At 42.9% G+C, this 24,334-nt stretch overlaps 1 protein-coding gene across 1 annotated transcript in view; it reads left to right on the top strand.

Annotated features, from left to right (window-relative positions):
• Positions 1-24,334, top strand: part of ADAMTS3 (ADAM metallopeptidase with thrombospondin type 1 motif 3) — a 212,538-nt gene that overhangs the window by 149,598 nt on the left and 38,606 nt on the right. The window contains exon 5 of the mRNA XM_075066075.1: positions 9,109-9,308. Coding sequence (XP_074922176.1) covers positions 9,109-9,308 — 200 coding nt within the window. The remainder of the gene's footprint in view (positions 1-9,108; positions 9,309-24,334) is intronic.

Consider the following 24,334-nt stretch of genomic DNA (forward strand, 5'->3'; position numbering starts at 1 on the left):
GAAAAAAAAAAACCACTGGCTTTCAGTTAATCATGTTTAAACTGTGTTATTAGACCAGTAAGTGAAACCTATGTTTGATGTAGTTTTAAATATTTTTTGGAACGGATTTCCATGTTTGTGTATGTGACAAAGCTGCTTATATTTACTTACCTTACTCTTAACTATTTGCTTGTTTTTTTCTGGAGGAGGTAGTAGGGGTGAAGGTTCCTTTCTGTAAACACACTACATTACCTTGGCTCAGTTAACTTTTGGCATACAACAAGTTCACATTTTTATGAAATGGATGTGATTTATCTTTATTTTGAGGTTTACACAAAATATCATTGAACCTTAAAATTGCTCTCTGCCCATACTGAACTGTGTGTTCAAAGGACACAAGCAAATAGCTTTAATATATATAAAAATATTCCACTACAAGAGATTCTCTCCGTGTTGATAGGCCACAACAGTTATCATAATATTCTTTTAATAAAAGGTGGTGAAAAGGGAGCATTTCTAATTAGGCTCATAAAAGCTTCAGCCCATGAAGCTTTAGTAAGGCATTTGATACTGTCTCGCATGATTCCTTATCGATAAACAGGCAAATACAATTTAGATGGGGCTACTATAAGGTGGGGTGCATAACTGGCTAGATAACCGTACTCAGAGAGTAGTTATTAATGGCTCCAATCCTGCTGGAACGGTATAACAAGTGGGGTTCCGCAGGGTCTGTTTTGGGACCGGCTCTGTTCAATATCTCATCAACACTTAGATGCTGGCATAGAAAGTACGCTTATTAAGTTTGCAGATGATACCAAACTGGGAGGATTGCAACTGCTTTGGAGGACAGGGTAAAAATTCAAAAATGATCTGGACAAATTGGAGAAATGGTCTGAGGCCTACAGTGATCCTCCCGAAGCCTGTCTGTGCACTCATTGGGTAGGAGAGAGTGTGCAGCTTCCCTCTATCAGCCACCCTTGTTTCAGTATTAAGCAATCTCTGTTTTATAGGTAGGATTTGTGTATGGTTACATATCATGTGGGGACCCCCTGTAGGTGGCCCTTTGGTTTGAACTGCACCTTCATGCCTTTAATGGTGTAGTAAGATCTCATGATGTGTTACACCTCATTTTTTGATATCCATCCTGGGTGATGGAGCTTCAAAACAAGAGCTTTTCCTTTGTTTATAAAACAAACAACAAAACCAACCTCCGCTCTTTGTTGCAGCAGCTGAGTAATGAAGAACAGCAGCCAATGTGTAATCACATGCCATTTAGAAAATAAAAATTCAGCAAAAAATTGGCTTTCAGTTTCCCAGAGGAAACAGTGGGATGGGGAAAGCAATTAAGAACTGTGAGAGATACTATGGCATTATCAACACTTTACCAGTGTCAAAGTTAGACTCAGGACTCACAGTTTGTCAGACCACTCTGTTTATTAGCACAGCGCTCTCCTAATACACCCAGATATGTGAGCACCCATGCAAGGCCTAAACAGTCTTATTTATCAGATAAAAGTGCGGGAATTAGACAAAGGGACAAGAAAAACAAAAAAACAGTAAAAATCACCTGGGGCCACAGCATGCATATCCCACTTCCTTACGTGTTATCGATCTAAGGCTAATACTTCACCAATTGCCCTTAAACGGTGCAATTGTTCTATGTTAATATCTGTATTCCTGACACCTGGATTGCAACATTCCAACAATTTTGCTTAAAGGTACAGACAACATTTCTTTAATCCTTTCTATTCTTACAACATAATTCATTCTACTTTCACACCAGTTATCAGTAAAGTAACATATTCTGATTACTCAGCCAACAGTGGAGATGCTGTTCGAAATTCGTTACGGTATTTCTACAGTATTGCGCAGAGTCATGCAAATCTCCAGGGAGGCACAACAAGAGAGCGCTTAACTCCTAGAGAAGATTTTGGAAAGCACCTAAGAGGTTTATAGGCACAGGTTCCATTGCAATTCACTAATAAGAAAACAGAACATGCCTCTAGTAACACCTTTCATATAGCCAGCTGGAGTGGCTTTTTTAAGATTATTATTTTGCAAATTTTGATTGCTGCTAGTTGGACACCAACATCAAAATTTTGCTCTCCCTGAAGTCAATAGGAAGTTTATTAAAAGGGAGTGTTAACTTCTGTGGGATCAGAATAAGGCCCAAATAATTTTAAGACTCAAGGGTCCATATAAGCCTCATAAGAGAAAACTCTGTGCATTTTCACAGATTTATTTCAGTGAATATGTTGACTTTTGTTATATCTACGCAACCCACTACAATTTTTACCTTTGTCATGGACCACATTTTCAAAGGTGCTTAGCACGCAACAGCTCCCATTGTTCTCTCTGATCTTCTAAAATCTTGCCAGTTTGTGGTACCTCAATGTGAGAATCTGGGTTAAAGTGTGGGTGCTGAGCACTTTTGGAAAGCTGACCCTATGTGTAGCATAGATAAAATGTGGAGTAGTTGGGTATCTCGCTTTTTCCTGGGGTTTTTTTTTTTTTTTTTTTTTGCAGTTATTAAAATCACCTCAGTTGCTTATGTTTCTGTTTTTCTCTAGTCAGTGCAGCGATTCTGTGGTGGTCAGTGCAAGGAATAGGTGCTATGTGGGGTAGATAGAATGTGTGGGGTTGATAACTGATATGAGGTCTGTAGCTAACTGATCCGACCCCATAGACTAGCTGTTCTGGAGGGACTTTTCCATCTGATTTCTATAATCATCAGTAAATCATATTCCTGCCTTTTGTCATATCCATTTTGACCTGATATTCAAAGATTATGAGCGTCGCTCCTCGCTGCAGCTTCCATTGGAGTTAGCTGGAAAAAGTGGGTGCTGAGCACCTTTGAAAATAGAGTCTCATTTGAAAATTGATATTATGTAAAAGAAGGAACCCAATTTACTTATGATCATAGCAATTGGAGATTAAAAGACTCTCTTAGGTACTCTAGTCCAATGTCTTGCCTTGCAGAATTGTTCCGTACGGTATATTTTAAATGTTCTTTTTCCATGCTAGCTCCCATTGTGTATGTATCTAGTGTATGTCACAGAAAAATATTTTATAAAAATAATGTGCCGTTACTCTAGGTACCTTCACTGTTCAACGTGATGAATGCACTTGGCCATTGACCTTGTATCTTGCCAAATGCCCAAGGCATTCTGGTGTCTGCAAGACTTGTTAACATATTATCTACGGGATGTAATATTATAACCACTGGCACTGACATCTACCTTTCCTAAGTGAGTCATCCCTCCCCCGCCCCACCTTCCTCCTAGCATTTGATTGCAGGACCAGCTTGCAACTTAATTTTCTGCCTTCAGTAAGTGCTCTTTTTTGCCTTTCCCAAAGAATAGACTCAGACACTCCGACTGCTGACAAAAAAAGAATGTCCTTGGATAGGTCCTAAGCCAGCATTAAACATTCTAACATTAAGACTGCAAAGAAAGCAGAGGGTAACTTTAATGGAAATGTCATGCATCTCATGCCCCTCACCCTTCAATAACATAGTTATTGAAAATTGAGAAAATCTGAAGTATCACAGAATCAGAATGGGCAGAAAGCGATCATGGAAACTCAGAATTGTGTAATGGTAACAAGTAGAAAAATACAACAGTTACTTAGTGCAGCTTTAGAAGTGACATCATGAATTGGCCTGGATCTTTTCTTTGAACTGTTGTTATGGAATTTCTCAGTTTGTACAGAATAATGCCATCCACTGTAACATTTTATATATTAAAATCCTGGTTAATAAATGATTTACCTCTGTTCCAAATGGAGATTCCCATTATCCTTACTCTTATGAAATAATGGATGTGGAACATCCTTCAATTCTGATGACAAAAAAGGTAGTTGTGTTTTCAGAGAGAGGATTAATCTTCTTTTTTTTTTTTTTCATGTTACAGAAGAATACTTTATAATCCATTCACAAATTTAAGAAAATAATCTGATGCCCAGAAAAAAAAACCCTGGGTTAACAACTGACCTACAAGTTCGGCCCACTACTGGAAAGTCTGAAATTTGTGGCTGCCTACTGTCCTGAAATTATCTTTGGGCAGGAAAGATGCCAAATATGTAACACACGAGGTGTTTTCATAATTGCTGTTCAGTGCTGGAGTCCAGGCCAGCGCTCAGCTCAGCCATCACATTCCCTGGTCAGGATAGGTTCATCATATATCTGTCCACACTCAGTCACACTCCAACCACATCTTCCTTCACGCAGGCACATAGTAATCTGACTTTCCATACAGCAGAACTCCAACCTCCCTCTCTTCTGCAACCAGAAAACTGACCTCACCTTCCTCAGTCCCTCATGCCTAGGTTCATACTCACTTGCTCTCCGTGGCTGTGAAGTGAGATTATTCATATTCATACTTGGGACCTTTACTTAAAATGCAATTTGAGAGAATTTTGCAGAAATTAAAGGTTTTTGTGTTTTCCACAAAAGCCCAGAATCTTGGCAACTTCTCCACTAGTTCTTAAGGGGGAGAGCATGGTGTGCTGCCCTAGCAGGGAATTGCCATTAATATTAGGCACTAGATGTGCTACTTGGGTCTAAGTGATTTCTACTACTAGCAGAAGTTCCAGCGTTAGATGCTAAAACTGTTGTTAGATCCTAACTCTGCAAGTGCAGGAGGGTGAGGAGGAAGAAGCGGGGGACAGGTTTCTTTACTTCAGGTGATCAGCTTTTGGGAATTGAGCCTTTATCAAACTAACATTTTGGCCTTTCTCTGCCAGAGCAGGTTAATTCCTTTTGGATCATTTTCCCCTCTCATCTTCTAGTCACTTTGCACCACTGAACCTCCACCTCCTGTCGTAAGCTAGGATCAGAGAAGTAACTGCGGAGGAAACTGCCAAAATATGGGGTGCATAGAAATCACTGGGACACACATTCCCTAGTAATTGTTGTATTGAACTTAAGCATTCTTAGTACTGATATAGCGCTCCTGCTTGTGCATCTGTAATGCACTGAGTACGTTGGCTCTTACATCTGCAAGGCCCTGTGCAAACACATATGAATGAGTAAATTAATACTTAGTATTTCTGCATTTAAAGCACATAATTTGGTAGCCCATTGCTTACATTATTAAACTACAAATCAGACCCTATACAAAAGATTCTCTTCTGTGCCAACATGCAGTTGTCACGGAGGAAGCAGGGAGTGGAGAGGGGTCAGGAGAGCCTACTACGACTCTCTGAAGCTGCCCCAATCCCTGCTAGGTTCGAACATTCATGGGGCTTCTCTAACCTATGCCAGCCAGCTATGAAATCCAAGAGACTGTATGTCAGTTCAAAATAGATGAAGCTCGGGTGTGCTCTGCCCCACCCTGACGCACATGCTCCTGCCTCCAGATGACGTTATGCCAGGATAAAGGTGGAGGATAGTTAGCACTGGAGTTGGTTATGCTGCTTTATTCTATCTGAGAGCTCCTCAATGGCAGATGAATTCTTAGCTGGCTAGTTAAAGGCCAAATTCCACCACTTTGCACCCTCTGAGCTGCACAAAGTTGTGGAGGAGAGAATCTGCTCAAAATATACAGCCCAGTGGAGTAAAGAGACAGAGCTCTTATTGCAGGTGAAGAAGCAGGCATGATAGGAGCTGTGGCAACTGTAATGTCTTTGGACAAGGAGCGTGTCTGTAGATGCATATAAAGTATGATGTAAATGTATAGTAATATGGCAATGTTTGGAGAACCAGAAACTGAAACTGGCTGCAAAAAAGAAAGCAACACTGGTCAGTTTAATTTTACTGAGTTAAATGTACAAAGCAAAGAAACAACATAAATCTACATTTTACAACCCTTTTGGTATTCCATACTCATGCAAGTAATGCCAATGAAATCAATGGTGCTGTTGGTGGAAGAGTTGCAGATTTGAACCCATACATTGTAAAACGTAAATTTAGATTTTTAAAATTTTCCATTTTTGTGAATCTGAGAGTAATGACACAAAAAAGGTTTGGGGGTTTGAGGGTTTTTAAGCACATAGAACTCGACTGATCACCGTGTCAGTGGAGTTACACTGGTGTCACACAGTGGTTGATCAGATCTGTGCAGTGGTTTGTTTTAAAGGGTGGGAGGCTCAGCATTTTGTGAGAATCAGGCCCTTTAAGTGTCTCAAGTTGGGAACCCAAAAGCACCAATCGTTTTTGCAATTCTTGTCAAAGATGATGTCTGTCTAGACTGAGGGATGTTTGTTCTTGCTTTGTAGGAGGTTGCATAACTAAGAAAATTCTCCATGGGGAGAATAATGGCACATACTGTATATTCACTGTACAGAAAGCGGGGGTGAGGGGAGCAGCCCTTTTGCTTACATATGCACAAAAAAGGGATTCTCCTCCTCCTGACCACAAAACCACCTATTTAAGGAGGGAAGCAGCAGCCAAACCAAGGTGCTGTACTGACCAGAAAGTTCTTTCTTTCTGAAATGATTATTCAGACTATTCCATTCATGCCACTGGCGCAATGATATGACATTATGAGTATATTTCCATTGGATATTTCACGGGTAGCTTTGCCAGCAGAAGCAATTTCTAGAACTGGAGCTTGTGTATGAATTTCCCACTTGTGTGCTATCACAGTGTTTGCATTCTTGAGAATGAAAGGGTTGAGGTTGAATTGTAAAGCTGTTTGCAGGTCTGGTCTCTCACCCGCAGTGATGGTTTACAGCTTCTGAAAACAACTCAGGGGAAACCTTGCTGTTTGGTGTGGGAAGTTATTTATGTGTTATTTTAACCACTGTGATGCTTAGGAGGGAGAGAATTCTCAGCTAATGACTGCTCAAGATGAACTGCAGTATACTTGTCCAGCACATTTAGCAATAATGGCCTGAATCCCATAGTCCTTACTCAGGCAAAACTCCCACTGACTTAATTGGAAGGCTTGCCTCAATAGTATGTGAAAGGCCAGCTTGTTTGTGTAATGGGGGAGAGAAGTACAATCTCTTCTCCTGTCCCTTGCACACAGATAGGTCATAAAGCTGTACCATCTTTTGGGACAGTGAAGCCTGCTCTCTTCTGCTTCCCCTTGTACATGCAGGCCAGAGTTGAGAGGACATGACTGTTCCCTTCTCTCCACCCACTCAAAGGTGGTTGCAGCCCGGGGGACTCTCAGAAAAAGCAGTCCTTCCCTGCCATCTCCGGAACATAGGGACTCTGCTTGTCTGGAGTGCATATGTGCAGGGATGGGGGCAGGAGAAACACTGTGCCAGAACCAGAAACAATCTAATCCTGAGTAAGAACTGCAAGATTTGGCCCATGACTTGGACTATGAGATATCAACTAAGTTGCTATAGGTCTGTTTATTACTTAGGAATTTGCTGGGGTTGATTTTGGTGGAGCCATATGGCTAAAACTTGATATTTTACGTTGTCAGCCAAGACATGTTCTTTCCTTAACTTTCTAAAATCAATTGTTGTTTCTTTTTACTATAAATAGGGGGCAGAAATAGCTTTATGGTGATTTCAGACATTAGCTGAAGCACCTGCAAGCCTGATGCACTATAAAATATGCCTTCTGTAAAACCTCAATCGACAGGATTCTGTAAACCTTGGCTCAGACCAATGCCTCCTTCAGAAATCAAATAGAAGCTTTTGTTCTTTTTGAGAAGACTAACATACAAGTTATACAATAGAGTTAAAAACATTAAACTTTGGCAAATATACAATCTCTACAAAGAATAGGAGTCTTAATGTTTATTAACTTCAGAAATCTCCCAGTCATCAGTCATTTTATACTATATTGTGTGGCCAGTGTTTGTAGAGGTCTTGAACTCTTACTGTCTTCATATCCCTTGCATTTTTTTACTCTTGCTGGATCGGATTGTCCAAAGAGCTCTGTGCTGTGGGTGCCACTGAGTGCTGAGCACTTTGAAAATCTGTTCCTGTGTGTGTGGGTGCCTGTGCACATAATACCATCTGTGATGTTTCTGCCCTTCTGGCGGACTCTCTCATGCATTTTTGTCTGCTTCACCTGAATCTCTGCCCACTAACCCACCTCTTCCAGAAACGCTTTCAATGCGCTGTTCTTCGGGGCAGTTTCAAAGAGCTGCTGTTTAAAAAGAGAAAAGCCTGTCAGAAAAATGCTTCCTTCTTTCCCCTGTCCTCTAATTTGACAGTTCTGAAATTCAGGACAGGGGATATTCAGTGCTGCTCCAGTGCAGGGTTAAGGTTCTGCCTCACATGCGGGGGGGAGGGGGAAGGTATGTGTAAGGGAATACACAATGGAGTGATTAATTTTTTTTTTCAGCGTGACCAAATTACTCGCACGTGAGGAAGCCACAAGTGAGTTGTGCAAACCACCCCAGACTAGTGCCAACAAAACCATTACATGATCCAGCACCATCATGTGTGCTGAGTTGCTTTCATGTTTCAGAAAAATGATTCCAGGTTACAGAGGTTTTAAAAAAAAAAAAAAATTGGCCTGAATTTCCTCTCACTTACACCACACGCTCAGATACTGTGGTGGTGGGAAGAGGAGAGATCCATGTGATGAATTGCAGAGCAACGTGACAGATGAATTTATCATGTACCTTTGATCACTTCACTAACTCACAGCCCACTGATCCATCTCCCCTGGGACCTAAGATACACTGCAATTAGAGGTGTAATTTCCAGCATGTGTAGACCTACCCATAGCTGTGACTAAGCTACTGCACTAAAAATAGCAGTGTAGCCATGGCAGCACATGTACTCGGGGTGACAGCCTGTCCCCACTACATACCTAGGGTATCAGATGGGATCATACATAGGGCAGCTGGCTCCTCTGCTGCTCGAGCTGCAGCAGTGACACCTCTGTTTTTATCACAATAACTGGATGAACATTAACGTGAGTACATCCACCTGAGCTGGAAATTGCATTCTCCTCAGGACTTATTTGAACCAGAGGAATGACATCTGCGTACACCCCATTTATAGGAGGGTGCTTATGAAGCAAAGATTTTAAAAACTTATTTATTTGAGCATAAGCTTTCGTGGGTTGCATCTGAAAAATTGTTTTTTACCCACAAAAGCTTATGCCCAAATAAATGTTAGTCTCTAAGGTGCCACCAGACTCCTTGTTGTTTTTGTGGATACAGACTAACACGGCTACCCCCTGATACTTAAAATCTTATTGTTTCGCTGTAGCGTCTCTTCTCAGTGGATTGGATGGTCTGGATTCCATGTACAGCAACATAGAGCAGCAGCTAAATGAAACGCTGAGACGACGCAGGCATGCGGGAGACAATGACTACAACATTGAAGTGCTTCTAGGAGTGGATGATTCTGTAGTCCGATTCCACGGCAAAGAACATGTTCAAAACTACCTCCTCACCCTAATGAACATAGTGAGTATCTATTACAGGTCCTCATTGTTTCCTCTGAAATGTAATATGAGCCTTAAAATATTTATCAGTGTTCCTTTATTTATTCTTTGTATTGAAGTAGCACCTAGGAATCCCAGTTGTGAACCAGGGGTTTACTGTGCAGGGTGCTGCACAGACCTATACACGGTCATTTGTATTTGCTTATGATCAGAATCTATTGCCTTTTTAAAAAGAAAAAAAGTTGGTTCCTTTTTCAGTGGACGTTTCTTTTAATCTGTTTTTTATCACAAACTTTTCTACCAGCATTTGCCTCTTCCACCAAGTCTCCACGAATTTCTGAGCTTTGGCCCTTGCTGAAAATCGATCCTGCGTGCATCTGTCTGCTATGCACAAAATAACGAATTAAGCTCTAATTCCACAAATCAGTTCACGCAGAAAGTGCCCTGTGCCAATGCAGAGCCTCAGAAAAGTTCCCGCTGATTTCAGTTGGGCTTTGTCTGAGTAAGAGCTAGCGAAGGACCTCAGGACTTCCCTCTGGTTTTACTGTCAATTTATCTATGAGGAAAATAGCCATTTTTAAAAATTGAATAAGATTAATAATTATGAAAATCCTCCATCCTGTGTCCTTTTGACCTGTCCAAAGAGGAATCCAGGTTTTGACAACTAGCACGATTAAGTGCATTCATAGGACTACCATAAATATTGTAAGGATTCATTTAGCTTATTTACCATAGGTCATGATGACTATACCTGTCTCTACAAGTCCTTTCCAGCAATGCATCTTTAAAGGAAACCCCAATAAAACACGTTAAACAAATGAGTGTTCTGTTTAACAGGTTGCGGGTTATGATCATGAACCATTCTAGCCTTATGAAAAATGCATCTTCCCTATTGAAATAAACAAGCACAACCTCATTGATTTAGTGGAGCTGCACCTGCCTTACCCTATCACTTTAATACTCAGATATGAATAGAATTGAGAAGAGATCAAAGAAACAGTGAAATCCGCTCCTCTAACCACCTTTCCAATGACCCTCCCTCCTGAAAAATGGGTAGTGCAAGTGAGGGAAAGAATTGGTGATGTGATTAGAGTTCAAAAATGTTTATCTGAGTAAGGCCTGACCGCAGCTTGCTTATAAAATGGTTGGGAGTCTTCCCTCTGAAGGAGGGGAATCAACAGACTTCTCTGTAGTGGGCCCCATGACCAATAATGACCAAGGGTCTGAGAACCAAAAGCTCTGGGGCCAAATTATCTGCTCGTGTAAAGTTGATGCAGAGAACTTGGTCTCTAGGTTCTAATCCAGGCTTTGCCATCGACTCACTATGTTAGCAATGGCAAGTATTATACAGCCTGGATTTTAGAGGCGTTGAACACCCAGATCTCCCACTGAATGTATTAATATTCTCTCATAGTAAATAATTCTTAATATTCTTATTTCTTATATAATGATATACTCATCAAAAAATCAGTACAAAATTTGTATTGAAGGCCTTTAAGCCAGATTCTCCTCTCTCTTACGCTGGTACAAGTCCACAGAAGCCAATGGGATTACATACAGTATATGTAAACAGCGAGAGAGAAGAATCAGGCCTATATTGCATGTGTGGTGCTCGTTAAGTGTTTAAAAGTTAACTGGACACACCATTGTCTTTGCTGCCTTTGACTGGCAAAATCCCCCTCCACCACGATAGGAGCCATAATTAGCGTGTGGGAGTGAGTAGAGCAGAATTATATAGGGTCTGGACGCTCAGTGTGGGCAGTCGTAGCTACATGATGAAGTGTTTCTTCCTGCTCCTTTGAAATGCTGCATTGTTCACCCTAGCCACTGTCCATTGCAGACGGCAATTTACAGACTTACTGGCTGGGGATGAGGGTCACACCTTTTAACCTTCAGACCACACCTTCCTGGGCCCATAGTGTGCTGTCTGGTGCAGGAGTGAATTGGCCACCCTCCCTGTCCCTGTCCCAGAGAGTTGATGGTGTTGTACTGCCTTGCTTTGTGGAGCAGGGAGAGAAAGCAAGAGGATGCTCTTCCCTCCTAGGGCACTCATGGAGTTAGGGTCTGATCCAGGGCCCACTGGTTCGAGTCACTGCACAGCACCTGAATGGGTGATTGCTGCATATAAACATGAGACTGAAGGAGGGATAGCTCAGGGGTTTGAGCATTGGTCTGCTAAACCCACGGTTGGGAGTTGAGCCCTTGAGGGGGGCCATTTGGGGCAAAACTTTGTCTGGAGATTGGTCCTGCTTTGAGCAGTGGTGGTTTTTAGGAGGAGAAACAGCTCAGTGGTTTGAGCATTGGCCTACTAAACCCAGGGTTGTGAGTTCAGTCCTTGAGGGGGGCTACTTAGGAATCTGAGGCAAAATCAGTAATTGGTCCTGCTAGAGAACGCAGGGGGCTGGACTTGATGACCTTTCAGGGTCCCTTCCAGTTCTATGAGGTAGGTATATTTCCATATATGGGGGGAGGGATAGCTCAGTGATTTGAGCATTGGCCTGCTAAACCCAGGGTTGTGAGTTCAGTCCTTGAAGGGGCCATTTGGGGATTGGTCCTGCTTTGAGCAGGGAGTTGGACTAGATGATCTCCTGAGGTCCCTTCCAACTCTAATGATCTATGATTCTATGACTGACATGGAAAGCAAGACTAGGCGCTATGCTGAAGGATGTATTGTTTGACAGCCTTTAACAGATACTCTGCCAAGCACACTGGTAACTGATTTAACTTTACAGACCTTACGATCTTGCACATACCCTAGGAAGTGGCTTTTTGAACGAGGAGAAATATGGTCCATATTAGCCGTTTCACTAACTTTACTTTCTTTATTGCTCTTTGACAAGACTTTGTGATTTGGTCAGTGCTCCAGATGCTTCATAATTAATTCTTCCTTGATTATAGTATGTGTCTCAGAAATGTTATGAAGGAGGAAGCTCAGTTTACATTGCTGATCTCTCCCACCACACCACAGAGGAGAACCCTGTTAACAAGGGGAAAGAGATCTTTAGGGCATGGGGTACACTTTAGATGTTGAAAAGAGTAAGAGTTTGTTTTGTTGTTAATGAAATACAGAACAGGGAAACCTTCGTTAATGATCACTTCCACCAACCAACAAATGCAGTTATCTTAAGTAAGCCCTTCAAGTAGCTTAAGTTTTTCAATACAATGTTGTTTGATATGTAATTAGAGGCCTTCTCTATTAGGCAACTGATACTTGCTACTCTGTGCTTGGTTACTTAAGATAAGTATCACTGTATTAAAGTAACTCAGATCAGAATGATATACGTGCAGGGTTTCAAGTTGTAGGGAGCAACCTTTGAGTAGATTTTGACTTGCCCGGATTTATATTATTTTGCACATTTTTTGCACTGCTGACTCCTTTGTCCATGGTGTGACCTTCTGTGTACTCTGACCAAAATCACATGGGCTTTCGTTTGGGCCAGTTTCCCCATTTTGGTGGTAATTATCAACTCTGGGTCCTTATCAGCTTGGCTGCATTCTGAGTATCTCCTTCCTCCTAAATAACTTTTGGTTACTGTTCCATAGATATATTAGCAAGGACTTTTTTCTGTGCTCAGTTTAATTGTATCTCCTGCGCAAATACTTCTTCTCATTTCTAGAGTTGGGATTGTCAGTGTGGGTCCAGCTCTGTTCCTAAGTCATTGGGAACTGATCAACACTGAGTGCATTTGAAAATCCCGCCTTAGGTCTCTTTGAATTATTATTTTGCCCTTACTGATGATTCCTTTCTTCACTGTCAGGTTTCACCACAGCTTGTAGTGTTACAGTGGAAAAGGGACAACCTTGAATTTAATGTATTTTAAAAAAAAAATCAGATAATATAAAAGTAATTAAAACCAGGCTTTAAAAGGATAATTAATCCTTTTGACACCTCATTGGACAGTTTCCCTCACTTCAGTACATAGGTTTTAAAGAATAAATAATATTCCTGTTATCAGATGTATTTGAAATTTTCTGTCATCTGCTTGGTTTGTGTTGAGACAGTCATGTATGCTCGCAACTCTTCTGCTCTTTTATTTGTAAGATTGGACAATCGTCTTTCTAAGTTTGTACCTACAGGCCAGTGGCTGGGAAAACCTGGATTACCTTGTGTTCTGCAGAATAGCAACATGTCGCAGGAGCCCATGTAACTAAATCAGAACCAGGATGGTAGCCTGTGTTCTTTCAGTGCTTGATATCCTTGCAGGAGGGGGTCCCCCAACCTAAAGCACCTCTCCCTTAGTTACTGCCCAATACTTCCAGCCCCTGCCCAATAAATACTTTCAGTTCTACCTTTCCCTCTTTGGATCAGCATCCCAGCATGGAGGACAAGTGCCCTTGATATGTTCTCTTGCCTACTTGCTCCTGAGTTAAAGGGTAGTATTCCGTTCAGCACTCATTCCTTTATATGGAATTTTGTATACATTCGCTGCTTGTGAAAGTCAGGTCTAGTGGTAGTGAATGGGTGAAGCCAGACATCAGGCAGGCAGGTACAATCCAAGCTTTCCCTCACTGCCAATGTACCGGAGCTGAAACCGTTTTGAAATTCCAATCCCAAACTTCTCCTGAGGAGCAACTCCCAGTCATGCTGAAATATGTGGGTATTTTGTGATGCAGAGAAATGCATCTTAAGAACTAGGAAGAGTTTGCCAAATGTATGACCAAATTAGGATTTGGGTCTCCTGAGAGTAACAAAGTTTCCTTATGTTAGCAGAACCTACAATGCTTGCCTGGGTTCCTTTTTACCATCAAGTGGTTTAGGTGCCCTTAATGTGAACTTGCCTGATGGGTGATTGAGTTTTATTCTGGTTATGTTACCAGATGTGGATTCTTGAAATGTTGATATGTTGCATTTTTAGACCTTGGCAACTCCTCTGCATCTTAATTTCAGCTGCTAGTTAGATGATATTGTGAAGTTAATTATTAAATATAAAGTGTTTTAAGGAATCTCTTCACTTTATTCTTTTTGTTTACAGCAACAATCATAGCAGTGCATTGTTGGCACAAATGAACTTCAGAAAATGATCTCTGTTCTGTTGTTTTCCATAATAAATATTAATTTGAGATGCCTTCAGAACATTGACTTTTAGTTCTAAACCAAATATATTTAACTTTTTGTAAACAGATTTTAATATCCCAAAACAGTTTTAAGTTTCATGTTTTCTGTAATGTAGATAGCTCCATCTGCTGGTAATATACTTTTAATACAGAATACATCTAAACTAAAATGTTTACCATTGGCATAAAGTTTTACATAAATAATACAAAATATTGTGACTCTCTACTGTATTATAACATAGAAATAGTTTTTAAATAGTCTTGTCTTTGAAGTCAAGATTTTGCTAGGTCCTTTAGATCTGCTATTGTGTGGCCAGGGAGGTTGAAGTGTTCTCCTACAGGTTTTTGTATATTGCCATTCCTAATATCTGATTTATGTCCATTTATCGTTTTCCGTAGGGACTGTCCAGTTTGTGGCTGATCTGGTTAGGACCTAACCAGATCAGCCACACCATCACCGGTTCATTCACCTGCACGTCCACCAATGTAATATACGCCATCATAGGCCAGCAATGCCCCTCTGCTATGTACATCGGCCATACTGGACAGTCCCTACGGAAAAGGATAAATGGACACAAATCAGATATTAGGAATGGCAATATACAAAACCTGTAGGAGAGCACTTCAACCCCGGCGCACACAATAGCAGGATGCTAAAGTAGCCATCCTTCAGCAATAAAAACTTCAGACACGACTTCAAAGAGAAACTGCTGAGTATCAGTTCATACTGCAAATTTGACAACATCTGCACTCAGGATTAAACAAAGAACTGTGAATGCGTCCCAGCTACAAAAACAGTTTCTCTCCCTTGGTTTTCACACCCTCATACTGCTAGAAGAGGCCTCACTCCCTGTTGAATAACCTTGTTATCCTAGCTCTGCTTCTTGCTGTGCATATATATCCTGCCCCCTAATTTCACTATATATATGCATCCGATGTAAGTGGGTGTGTCCACCATTAAAGCTCATGCTTCAATACGTCTGTTAGTCTATAAGGTGTCACAGGACTCTTTGCTGCTTTTAATGGTGTTACAAGAATCTTTTAATCAACTTGCTGGTGAAACTGGAAATTGCAATAAAAACTTCACTTACAGTAGACTCTAGTGTTCAAAATAATGCATACAAGGACACTTGTGTAGCTTTCTGTAATTTTTAATTGCCCAGGTAAACTTGGAGTTTTTTTCCTCATAATTTAGTTAAGACTGCAAAATTTTTACCAAACTAAAGCCCATTTCTGCAAACACTTATGCACATGCATAATTGATTTCAGTGGGATTTACTTGTGTCTTAAAGTTAAGCACATACGTGTATCAGCATATGCTGGCCTGATCCAAACCTCATTGAAGTCAAATCTCAATGGGAGCTTTTTTATGGCCTTCAATAGCCTTTGGTTAAAGCCCTAAAAGTATAACACATTGAAGTCAGCAAAGAATCCTGTGGTACCTTATAGACAAACAGACGTTTTGGAGCATGAGCTTTCGTGAGTGAATACCCACTTCGTCGGATGCATCCGTCTGTTAGTCTATAAGGTGCCACAGAACTCTTTACTGCTTTTACAGATCCAGAGTGACACGGCTACCCCTCTGATATTTGACATTGAAGTCAGTGGCACTGCTATGGATACCCACATTGCCCCACAGTATGCCAATATTTTTATGGCTGACTTACAACAACACTTCCTTAGCTCTCGTCCCCTAACTCTCCTACTCTACTTGCGCTACATTGATGACATCTCCATCATCTGGACCCATGGAAAAGAAGCCCTGGAGGAATTCCACCATGATTTCAACAACTTCCATCCCACCATCAACCTCAGCCTAGACCAATCCACACAAGTGGTCCATTTCCTGGACACCACTGTGGTAATAAGCAATTGTCACATAAATACCACCCTAAACTGGAAACCTACTGACCACTATACTTACCTACATGTTTCCAGCTTCCATCCAGGACACACCACACGATTCATTGTCTACAGCCAAGCTCTAAGATACAACCACATTTGCTCCAATCCCTCAGGCAGAGACAAACACCTACAGGATCTCTATCAAGTGTTCTTAAAATGACAATACCCACCTGCTGAAGTGAAGAAACAGATTGACAGAGCCAGAGGAGTACCCAGAAGTCACCTACTACAAGACAGGCCCAACAAAGAAAATAACAGAACACCACTAGCCATCACCTTCAGCCCCCAACTAAAAACCTCCCCAGCACATCATCAGAGATCTACAACCTATCCTGAAAGATGATTCGTCACTCTCACAGACCTTGGGAGACAGACCTGTTCTCACTTACAGACAGCCCCGCAACCTGAAGCAAATACTCACCAGCAACCATACGCTACAGAACAAAAACACTAACCCAGGAACCTATCCTTGCAACAAAGCTCGATGCCAGCTCTGTCCACATATCTATTCAAGTGACATCCATATATGACTTAAGCACATCAGCCACACCATCAGGGGCTCGTCACCTGCACATTACCAATATGACATTATGCCATCATGTGTCAGCAGTGCCCTGCTGTCCGGTTTGGCCATGTATAGTAGCAAGTCTCTACAACAAAAAATAAATGGCCCCAAGTCTGACATAAGGAATCATAACATTCAAAAACCGTAGGAGAACATTCAGGCCTCTCTGTCACTCAGGGTAGTCTGCAAATATGGATTATTCCGATTTTAAAATAAGCCGGTTTTTGTAAAAACAGAGTGTGCAAAGTCGAGTGCACGCGGCCCAACACTAAGCACATTAATTCGGAACGTGGTGTGCGTCCATGTACCAAGGCAAGCTTCGATTTCCAGAAGCATTGCACTGTGGGTAACTATCTTCATAGGTTTCCCGCAGTCTCCCCGCCCATTGGAATTCTAGGTTGAGATCCCAATGCAGAAAACAGTGTCGCGGGTGATTCTGAGTAAATATCGTCATCACTCCCTTCCTCCGTGAAAGCAACGGCAGACATCTTTTGCGCGCCTTCCCTGGATTGCCTCTGGCAAGACACCATACATGGCAACATGCAGCCCATTTTGCCGTTTAGGTCGCTGTCACCAGTATGTGTACAGGGATGCTGCTGCAGAGGCGGTACAGCAGTGGCTACACAGCAGCATTCTTGTGGCCTTTGCAAGGTAGCCAGAGACGTTTACCATCCGCTATTGGCACGTCTGCCATGCCATTGTAAATTGGCCGAACGAGATGGGACGGTTATCAATCGTTCTGTACCGTCTGCTGCTGTCATGGGTGCTATGGCTGGCCTTCACTGAGGTAGCCGGGGCGCATCGGAACAAAAATGGGAATACTCCCTGTCATTCCCTTCTTTAGGTTTTGTCTGAAAATAGAGTCAGGTCCGCTAGAATATGGGGCAAGTGTACTAGTGACAGAGAGCACAGCCACTCCGGGTCAGACCCAGACATCCCCTCAGAATCTGATGAGCCCGCATGCCATCTATGGAGGGTGCCGCCTGCAACAATCCTCTGTGCTTCCCTCCTCCCACACCCCTCCTGGGGTTACATGGCAGTGGTCCTCCGTTTGGTGTGAATGAGGTAGATAAAGATGCAGGAATAAGAAACACATGACTTTTTAGTGAGTAAATGAGGGGGGAGGAAGCCCTCCAGCTGCTAAGATAGTCGCATGCAGTAGCAGAATTTTTTCTTTAGACATGAAGGAAGGGGGGGGGGGTTGCTGAATAGGAGCTCAGCCTCCAGTTGCTATGATGAAGATGGTTACAGCCGTTCTGTACCATCTGCCAGGAAATGACCGGACAAATCCATGTCATTTTACCGTGCCCCCTAGACCGACCTCAACGGAGTCCAGCCAGGAGCACTACAGGCTGAATGATGACGATGGATAGCAGTCATGATTGTACCGTCTTGCCACGGGAAGGGGATGCCTGGTGTTCAGGGCTGCAGGCACCCCATGCTACAGCAGCATGCAGTAGACATAGTGTGACATGAAAAAGCGAGAAAAGTTTTTTTTCCCTTTTCTTTCAGAGGGGCGGAGGGTAAGGGTGTAAACTGACTGACATATACCCTGAAACACCCGTGGAAGATGTTTTTGGACCTTCAGGCATTGGGAGCTCAGACCAGAAATGGCAAATGCTTCCGGAGACTGCGGGGACTGGGATAGCTGGAGTCCTCAGTACCCTCCTCCTCCATGAGCGTCATTTGATTCTTTGGCTTTCTTACGGTTGTCACACAGCGCTTGCTGTGGACTCTGTATAATGAAGCCGGAGATTTTTTTTCAAATGCTTTGTCATTTCGTCTCTGTAACGGAAGCTCAGATGGAACAGATTTGTCTCCCGCATACAGGCGATCAAGAATCTAGTATCTCCTGTACAGCCCATGCTGGAGCTCTTTTTGTATTTGGGAGCTGCATCGCCACCTGTGCTGATCAGAGCTCCACGCTGGGCAACAGGAAATGCAATTCAAAAGTTTGCAGGGTTTTCCTGTCTACTTGGCCAGTGCATCTGAGTTCAGATTGCTTTCCAGAGTGGTCACAATGGGCAACTGTGGCGATAATAAAAATAGGAACGAACCAGCCAGAAGGCCAATACGCGGTCAATTTGGGCCACACTAAACACCTAATCCGACATGCAAATACCGATTTCAACGCTACTCCTCTTGTCGGGGAGAAGTACAGAAATCAGTTTAAAGAGCCCTTTATATCGATATAAAGGGCCTCGTTGTGTGGATGGGTGCAGGGTTAAATCGGTTTAACGCTGCTAAATTCGGTTTAAATGCGTAGTGTAGACCAGGCCTCAGTAACAGACTTAAAGGTGGCAATTTTGCAACAGAAAAGCTTCAAAAGCAGACTCCAAGGAGAAACTGTTGAACTTGAATTAATATGCAAATTCGATACCATCAATCTGGGTTTGAATAGAGACTGGGAATGGCTGAGCCATTACACATACTGAATCTATTTCCCTGTGTTAAGTATCCTCACACCTTCTTATCAAGTTGTCTGTAATGGGCCACCTTGATTATCACTACAAAAGTTTTTTCTGTTAATTAATTAGCCTCTTAGAGTTGGTAGGACAACTCCCACCTTTTCATGTTCTCAATATGTGTGTGTATATATCTCCTTACTATATGTTCCATTCTATGCATCTGATAAAGTGGGCTGTACCCCACGAAAGCCTATGCTCAAATAAATTTGTTAGTTTCTAAGGTGCCACAAGTACTCCTATGTAATTTGAAAAGGAAGGCATTTATGTTCGGTAACTAAAAGTCCTTGAAGTATTGTCTCTCAGCCAGGCTTTTTGTGAGCACGAGATGGATAGATATTGTGTAATATTTTAGGAGAAAAAATCTCTGCTTTGCTTTTCACAGTTCCACATCTTGATCAGCACTGTGGGGTATTGTACTCTGAACTTGACACATGGGCAGACTTACAACCAAGTGGAATGTCTTATAGAAGCAGAAGTTTAATCCCGATCATCGTAATCATATCTTCATCCCCTCTGATGATGCACGGGGGTTGCTATTGCTAATGTACTTGGTTATATTGTGCAGCTTTCCCAGGTTCAGAGCTAGCTTTTTAAAAATGGACAATGTTGTCCTATACAAGTACTAGACCAGCCTGGTAAAGGGAATGAGAGTCCCAGAGTCATCTCACACTGGCTTTTCATCCATGTACAATGCATGATCTGTCACAACTGTGGAAACTCTTGGGTTAAATATCTGTGGGCCCAGTTCTGCCATCAGTTTCATCCACTCATACTCATGGAAGCCAGTGGCATTGTGTGGGTGTAACTGAGAGTCAACTTTGGCCTTTTGTATTAATTCAGTGATTAATAATTGTCAAGTAGGGATGGTGAAGAGAGGAACATTAGGTCAAAACCTCTTAAAAATATCATAATGCCATGAGCTGTACTGAGGTGGCTAAATGATGGTATCAATCAATTTATGAATCACCAGCTATCCTTTAGTTAACCCTATTAATTAGTAACCATGCCTTTCTGTGTGAGATCGTCAGCATCTTATCTGAAAGGAATCTGAGGATATGGGGGAAATGCCAATAGTCTTTACAGTTCACAAACTGAAAGTTATTAATACTGGGTTTTCCCAAGCCATCAGACAAAAGCTGCCAAAGGAAACAGGTGGTTGAACCAGAGTGGCATTGGTTGTAAGTGCACAGAAGTCGGAATGCTTCAACACAGTTACTTTTTTAAATTTCTTCCGTATAGTCAGTCCCCTTCAGAAAGGGCAAGAATGCAACCCCTGATTACTTTCCCAATAATCATCTTACTCTGAGTCTGAGTGCACAGCAGAAAGGGATGAAGGGCTGGTAGTTAATAATATCTTACTCTTAATCTTAGAGCACTTTGCAAAGGCCAGTATCATTCCCTTCTTTTTACAGATGGGGAAACTGAGGCACAGAGGGGGGAAGTGATTTGCTCAAGGTCACCCAGCAGGCCAGCAGCAGAGCCAGGAATAGATCCCAGCTGTCCTGAGCCCCAATCTAGCATTCTAGGTGCTAGGCCACATCTTCGTTCTGGGGAACAGAGGGTTAAAGACAGATACACGCCCCCTAACAGGTATAGTGAAGACAGAAGAGGAGTGTGGCCGCGTCTAGACTACCCGCTGTATCGGCGGGTTAAAATCGATTGCTCAGGGATCGATATATTGCGTCTCATCTAGACGCGATATATCGATCCCTGAGCGCGCTTATATCGATTCCGGAACTCCACCAACCCCAACGGAGTTCCAGAATCGACATGGCGAGCCGCGGACATCGATCCCGCGCAGTGAGGACGGGTGAGTAAATCGGTTTTAGATATTCGACTTCAGCTACGTTATTCACGTAACTGAAGTTGCTTATCTAAAATCGATTTTCCCCCGTAGTGTAGACCAGCCCTTAGATACCACTGATAGGCCTGTGTTCTTTGGGAGCCTTACCTGTCTTATCAGTATAGCCTTGCTTCACCTGGGAAGAATGTGCAAGTCGGAGTGGGAAGTGTTACCCACCTCTTTGATAATTTGGAGGTGGCCCAAACTGTTGAGGTGAGATGTAAGAAGATTAGACTTGTGAATTCAGTGCCAGAGAAACTGGGGGTACACGCTGGGACCTGTAAGCCAAAAGAGCTAGTGAGCAACGAGGTGGTCAGTGATGGAGATGTACTGTGGGCTTGGTTCTCTCTGCCACCCTGGCTCCTTCATTGCTCCAGCAGTGTAAAGGGACTGGAAATGGACCCTGGTGTAAGGGGAACTCCCTTGTGGTGTAGAGTTCTTGAAGTGTCTCTGCTCAGGCCCACTTCCTAGCCCCCAGTTTAGGGGGGTTGCCAGGAATAAGAAGGGGCAAAACCAGAACTCACTCTCCTCCTGCTGTACTCAGCTCGCAGACAGTCCCTGGGGGGTCATTGCAACGAGAGTTTGGGCAGCCCTGATGCTGCTGTAATCCATGTTAAGGGCAAGGCACCACTGAGCATTCAAGAGATACTCAGGTGGCTGAACCCTTCACTCTTCCAACTCCAGAGATTCAAGGGCTCTATATGGATTATTTTAGGGAGTAGTCTGCATTACTCAGGGTAGTAGCTGATAACAAAATCCAGTGGGGCTGATCTTTCCTGCTGCCTTGCACCTGTCATTAAACTGTGCAAAGTGCATGTAAAACACTGTGTGTTTTACTCTCTCTTTACACTGCCTAAATGACTACACAAACACAAGGCCGTGGAGACCATGCCCTTTCCCACTGGTACCTGGATTTCCCTAATTTTGTTAAGCATTTCTCTGTCAAGAGTCTGCTTCCCTCCTCAACAGCTAGTATAAAGTTCCCATGACAATCCAGCACTTTAACCCTTTCTCTCATTGAGATGCCTTTCCTGAGAATGTGAGCTCCTTAGTCGCATGGTAGGAAAAATCCTGGTAAGGCAGCACTTTTAAGTCATATGTTGCGTTCTTGACATTATGACCATAAATTATTCTTAGAGTACAGAGGTGGTAAACTAGGCATTTGTGGAGCTTATCTGCCATTTTTTAATTGAACGTGCTTGCTCGGCACAGCCCAGACTAAGACGCATTCATGTCAAGCAACACCAGAAGTTCTCTGTAATATTCTCATGAAGCCTGGCTAGTCCCAAGGTTCCCAAACTTTGAGGCGTCCCCTGTTCAGGGGCCGCCACGGGGAGCAAGAAGGGAGCACGATCCAGTCCTGCTCTTCTCCCAGCTCTGATCCAGCCCTGCCCACAGCCATGGGCCCCTTACCCTATCAACTTTCCCCTCCCCCAGGAGCCACGGTTCTCGGGGCAAGGACAGAGGTAAGAGGAGGTGTGACCTTAAAAAATTTGGGGACCACTGGGCTGGTCGTATATTTCCAAGCTGTCAGAGTGTTTGTACCATGATAACTATGAAAAAAGTCAGCTTTAATTTAGCAAAGTTCAGCTCATACAGAGGCAAATGGGCATCTCAAAGTGGATTCCAGATAAATATATACAGGGGCTGTCAACTAATCACACTTAACTCAAAAAAATTAATCGCAGTGAATCACACTTATAACAATAGAATACCAATTGAAATTTATTAAGTATTTTTGGATGTTAAAATCTAATCAACAGATTAACAATTATCCCAATTTATTGTACCAAGGTTAGAACAGGAATTGATGGCACTGATCAAAGACAGGATCTTGTATTCAGTTCCCTGTTGCTTACCTTCTATGTCCACTGGGTTAATGTCACCACTGCAAGTGGAACATGTCATCTCCAAGCTGCTTCTGAGTTCTTACACCGCTCACCCTCCCCAGTGCCGAAGAAGAGGCATAAGACCGCTAAGCAGACCACCCAGGGGTGAGAGTTGCCACACCAAAGTCATTTAGCCCTGGGGATAAAAGTAGCCTGCGGCTGAGACTTAAGTACCCATTGACCCCGGCACCACGGCAGATGTCAGCGAGTCCAGAGCCTGAGGGAGCATCTTCTACATCTGTGGCACCATATGGTCCCGAGACCATCTCGGTACTGAGCACACCAGAGGTGCTTGTGGCAGCAAGAGATCTGCTAAGCCTTTCAGTGCCAGTGTCAACCGCAGTGCAGGAGACGACGCTCTCAGTACCAGCAGACAGGCCATCAGCAACATCAGTGCAGCGCTTGGTACCATGTCAACCTCCATTGCCTCAAACTGCATGTCCATCAGTATGGTTGAAGAGAGAGCCTGCAATGCTGGCTGCGCTGCATCCTTCTGCAACTCAGCTCCGGTCTCCAGGACTGTCGGGAGCAGCCCCTCCTGGGTCAGTGGATGGAGAGTCATCCAACTCCGAAATCAGTTTGGGGTCTGTGTTTCCCAGCCGCAAGGCCACCCTCACTACTCTCCACTAAGGTACTACTACCTTTTGGTGGGAATACATTCAAGTGGGTGGTCGGGGATCACTGGGGCCTACCAGTCCAGTGACCTTTTTGGAATCTCCCACTGGTTTCTAAGTCATACATGAGATGTTCCTGTTCCTTGTCTTTGGAGAGGCGTGGGACATCCAGGCACTGCCTGGGTCTGATCCCAGTACTGGGCCCAGTACCAAGCAGCAAGTAGTGCTTCAGGAGCACCCTTTGTATTGCTACTACAATCTTGAACAAAAGCAGAGGTGGAAGTAATCTGCAACTCATGTGGCAAATCACAGCTCCCTCCTTGCTCTGCTTTTGGGAAGAGAGCTGTTGCCACTTGCTGAACGCACATGTTAAGGTTCAACCTGGGTCTTTTTTTGCCAAGCTTCTAAGGGCCAGATTCTGCCATTATGGCATATGTGGAGTAATACTTTACCCAGTGATTTGAATGAGACAGCTTGTGGACTAAGATACCGCTCCACAGGAGTAAAGGAAGAGAATTTGGCCCTAACAACATAATAAACAAAGGGGATTAATCTAAATTCAGCATATATCCCAGAGTATTGGACACTGTAGGAAAGATGTTTTGTATTAAAAACAAACCAACAGCTTTTTACAAAATCTGAACTTTCGGGGAAAATAACTGTGTGAGGAAACCAGGAAAATCCATGCGAAGTGACCTGTGTATGACAT

The sequence above is a fragment of the Chelonoidis abingdonii genome, chromosome 5 (genome assembly GCF_003597395.2).
Source record: "Chelonoidis abingdonii isolate Lonesome George chromosome 5, CheloAbing_2.0, whole genome shotgun sequence".
NCBI lineage: Eukaryota > Metazoa > Chordata > Testudines > Testudinidae > Chelonoidis > Chelonoidis abingdonii.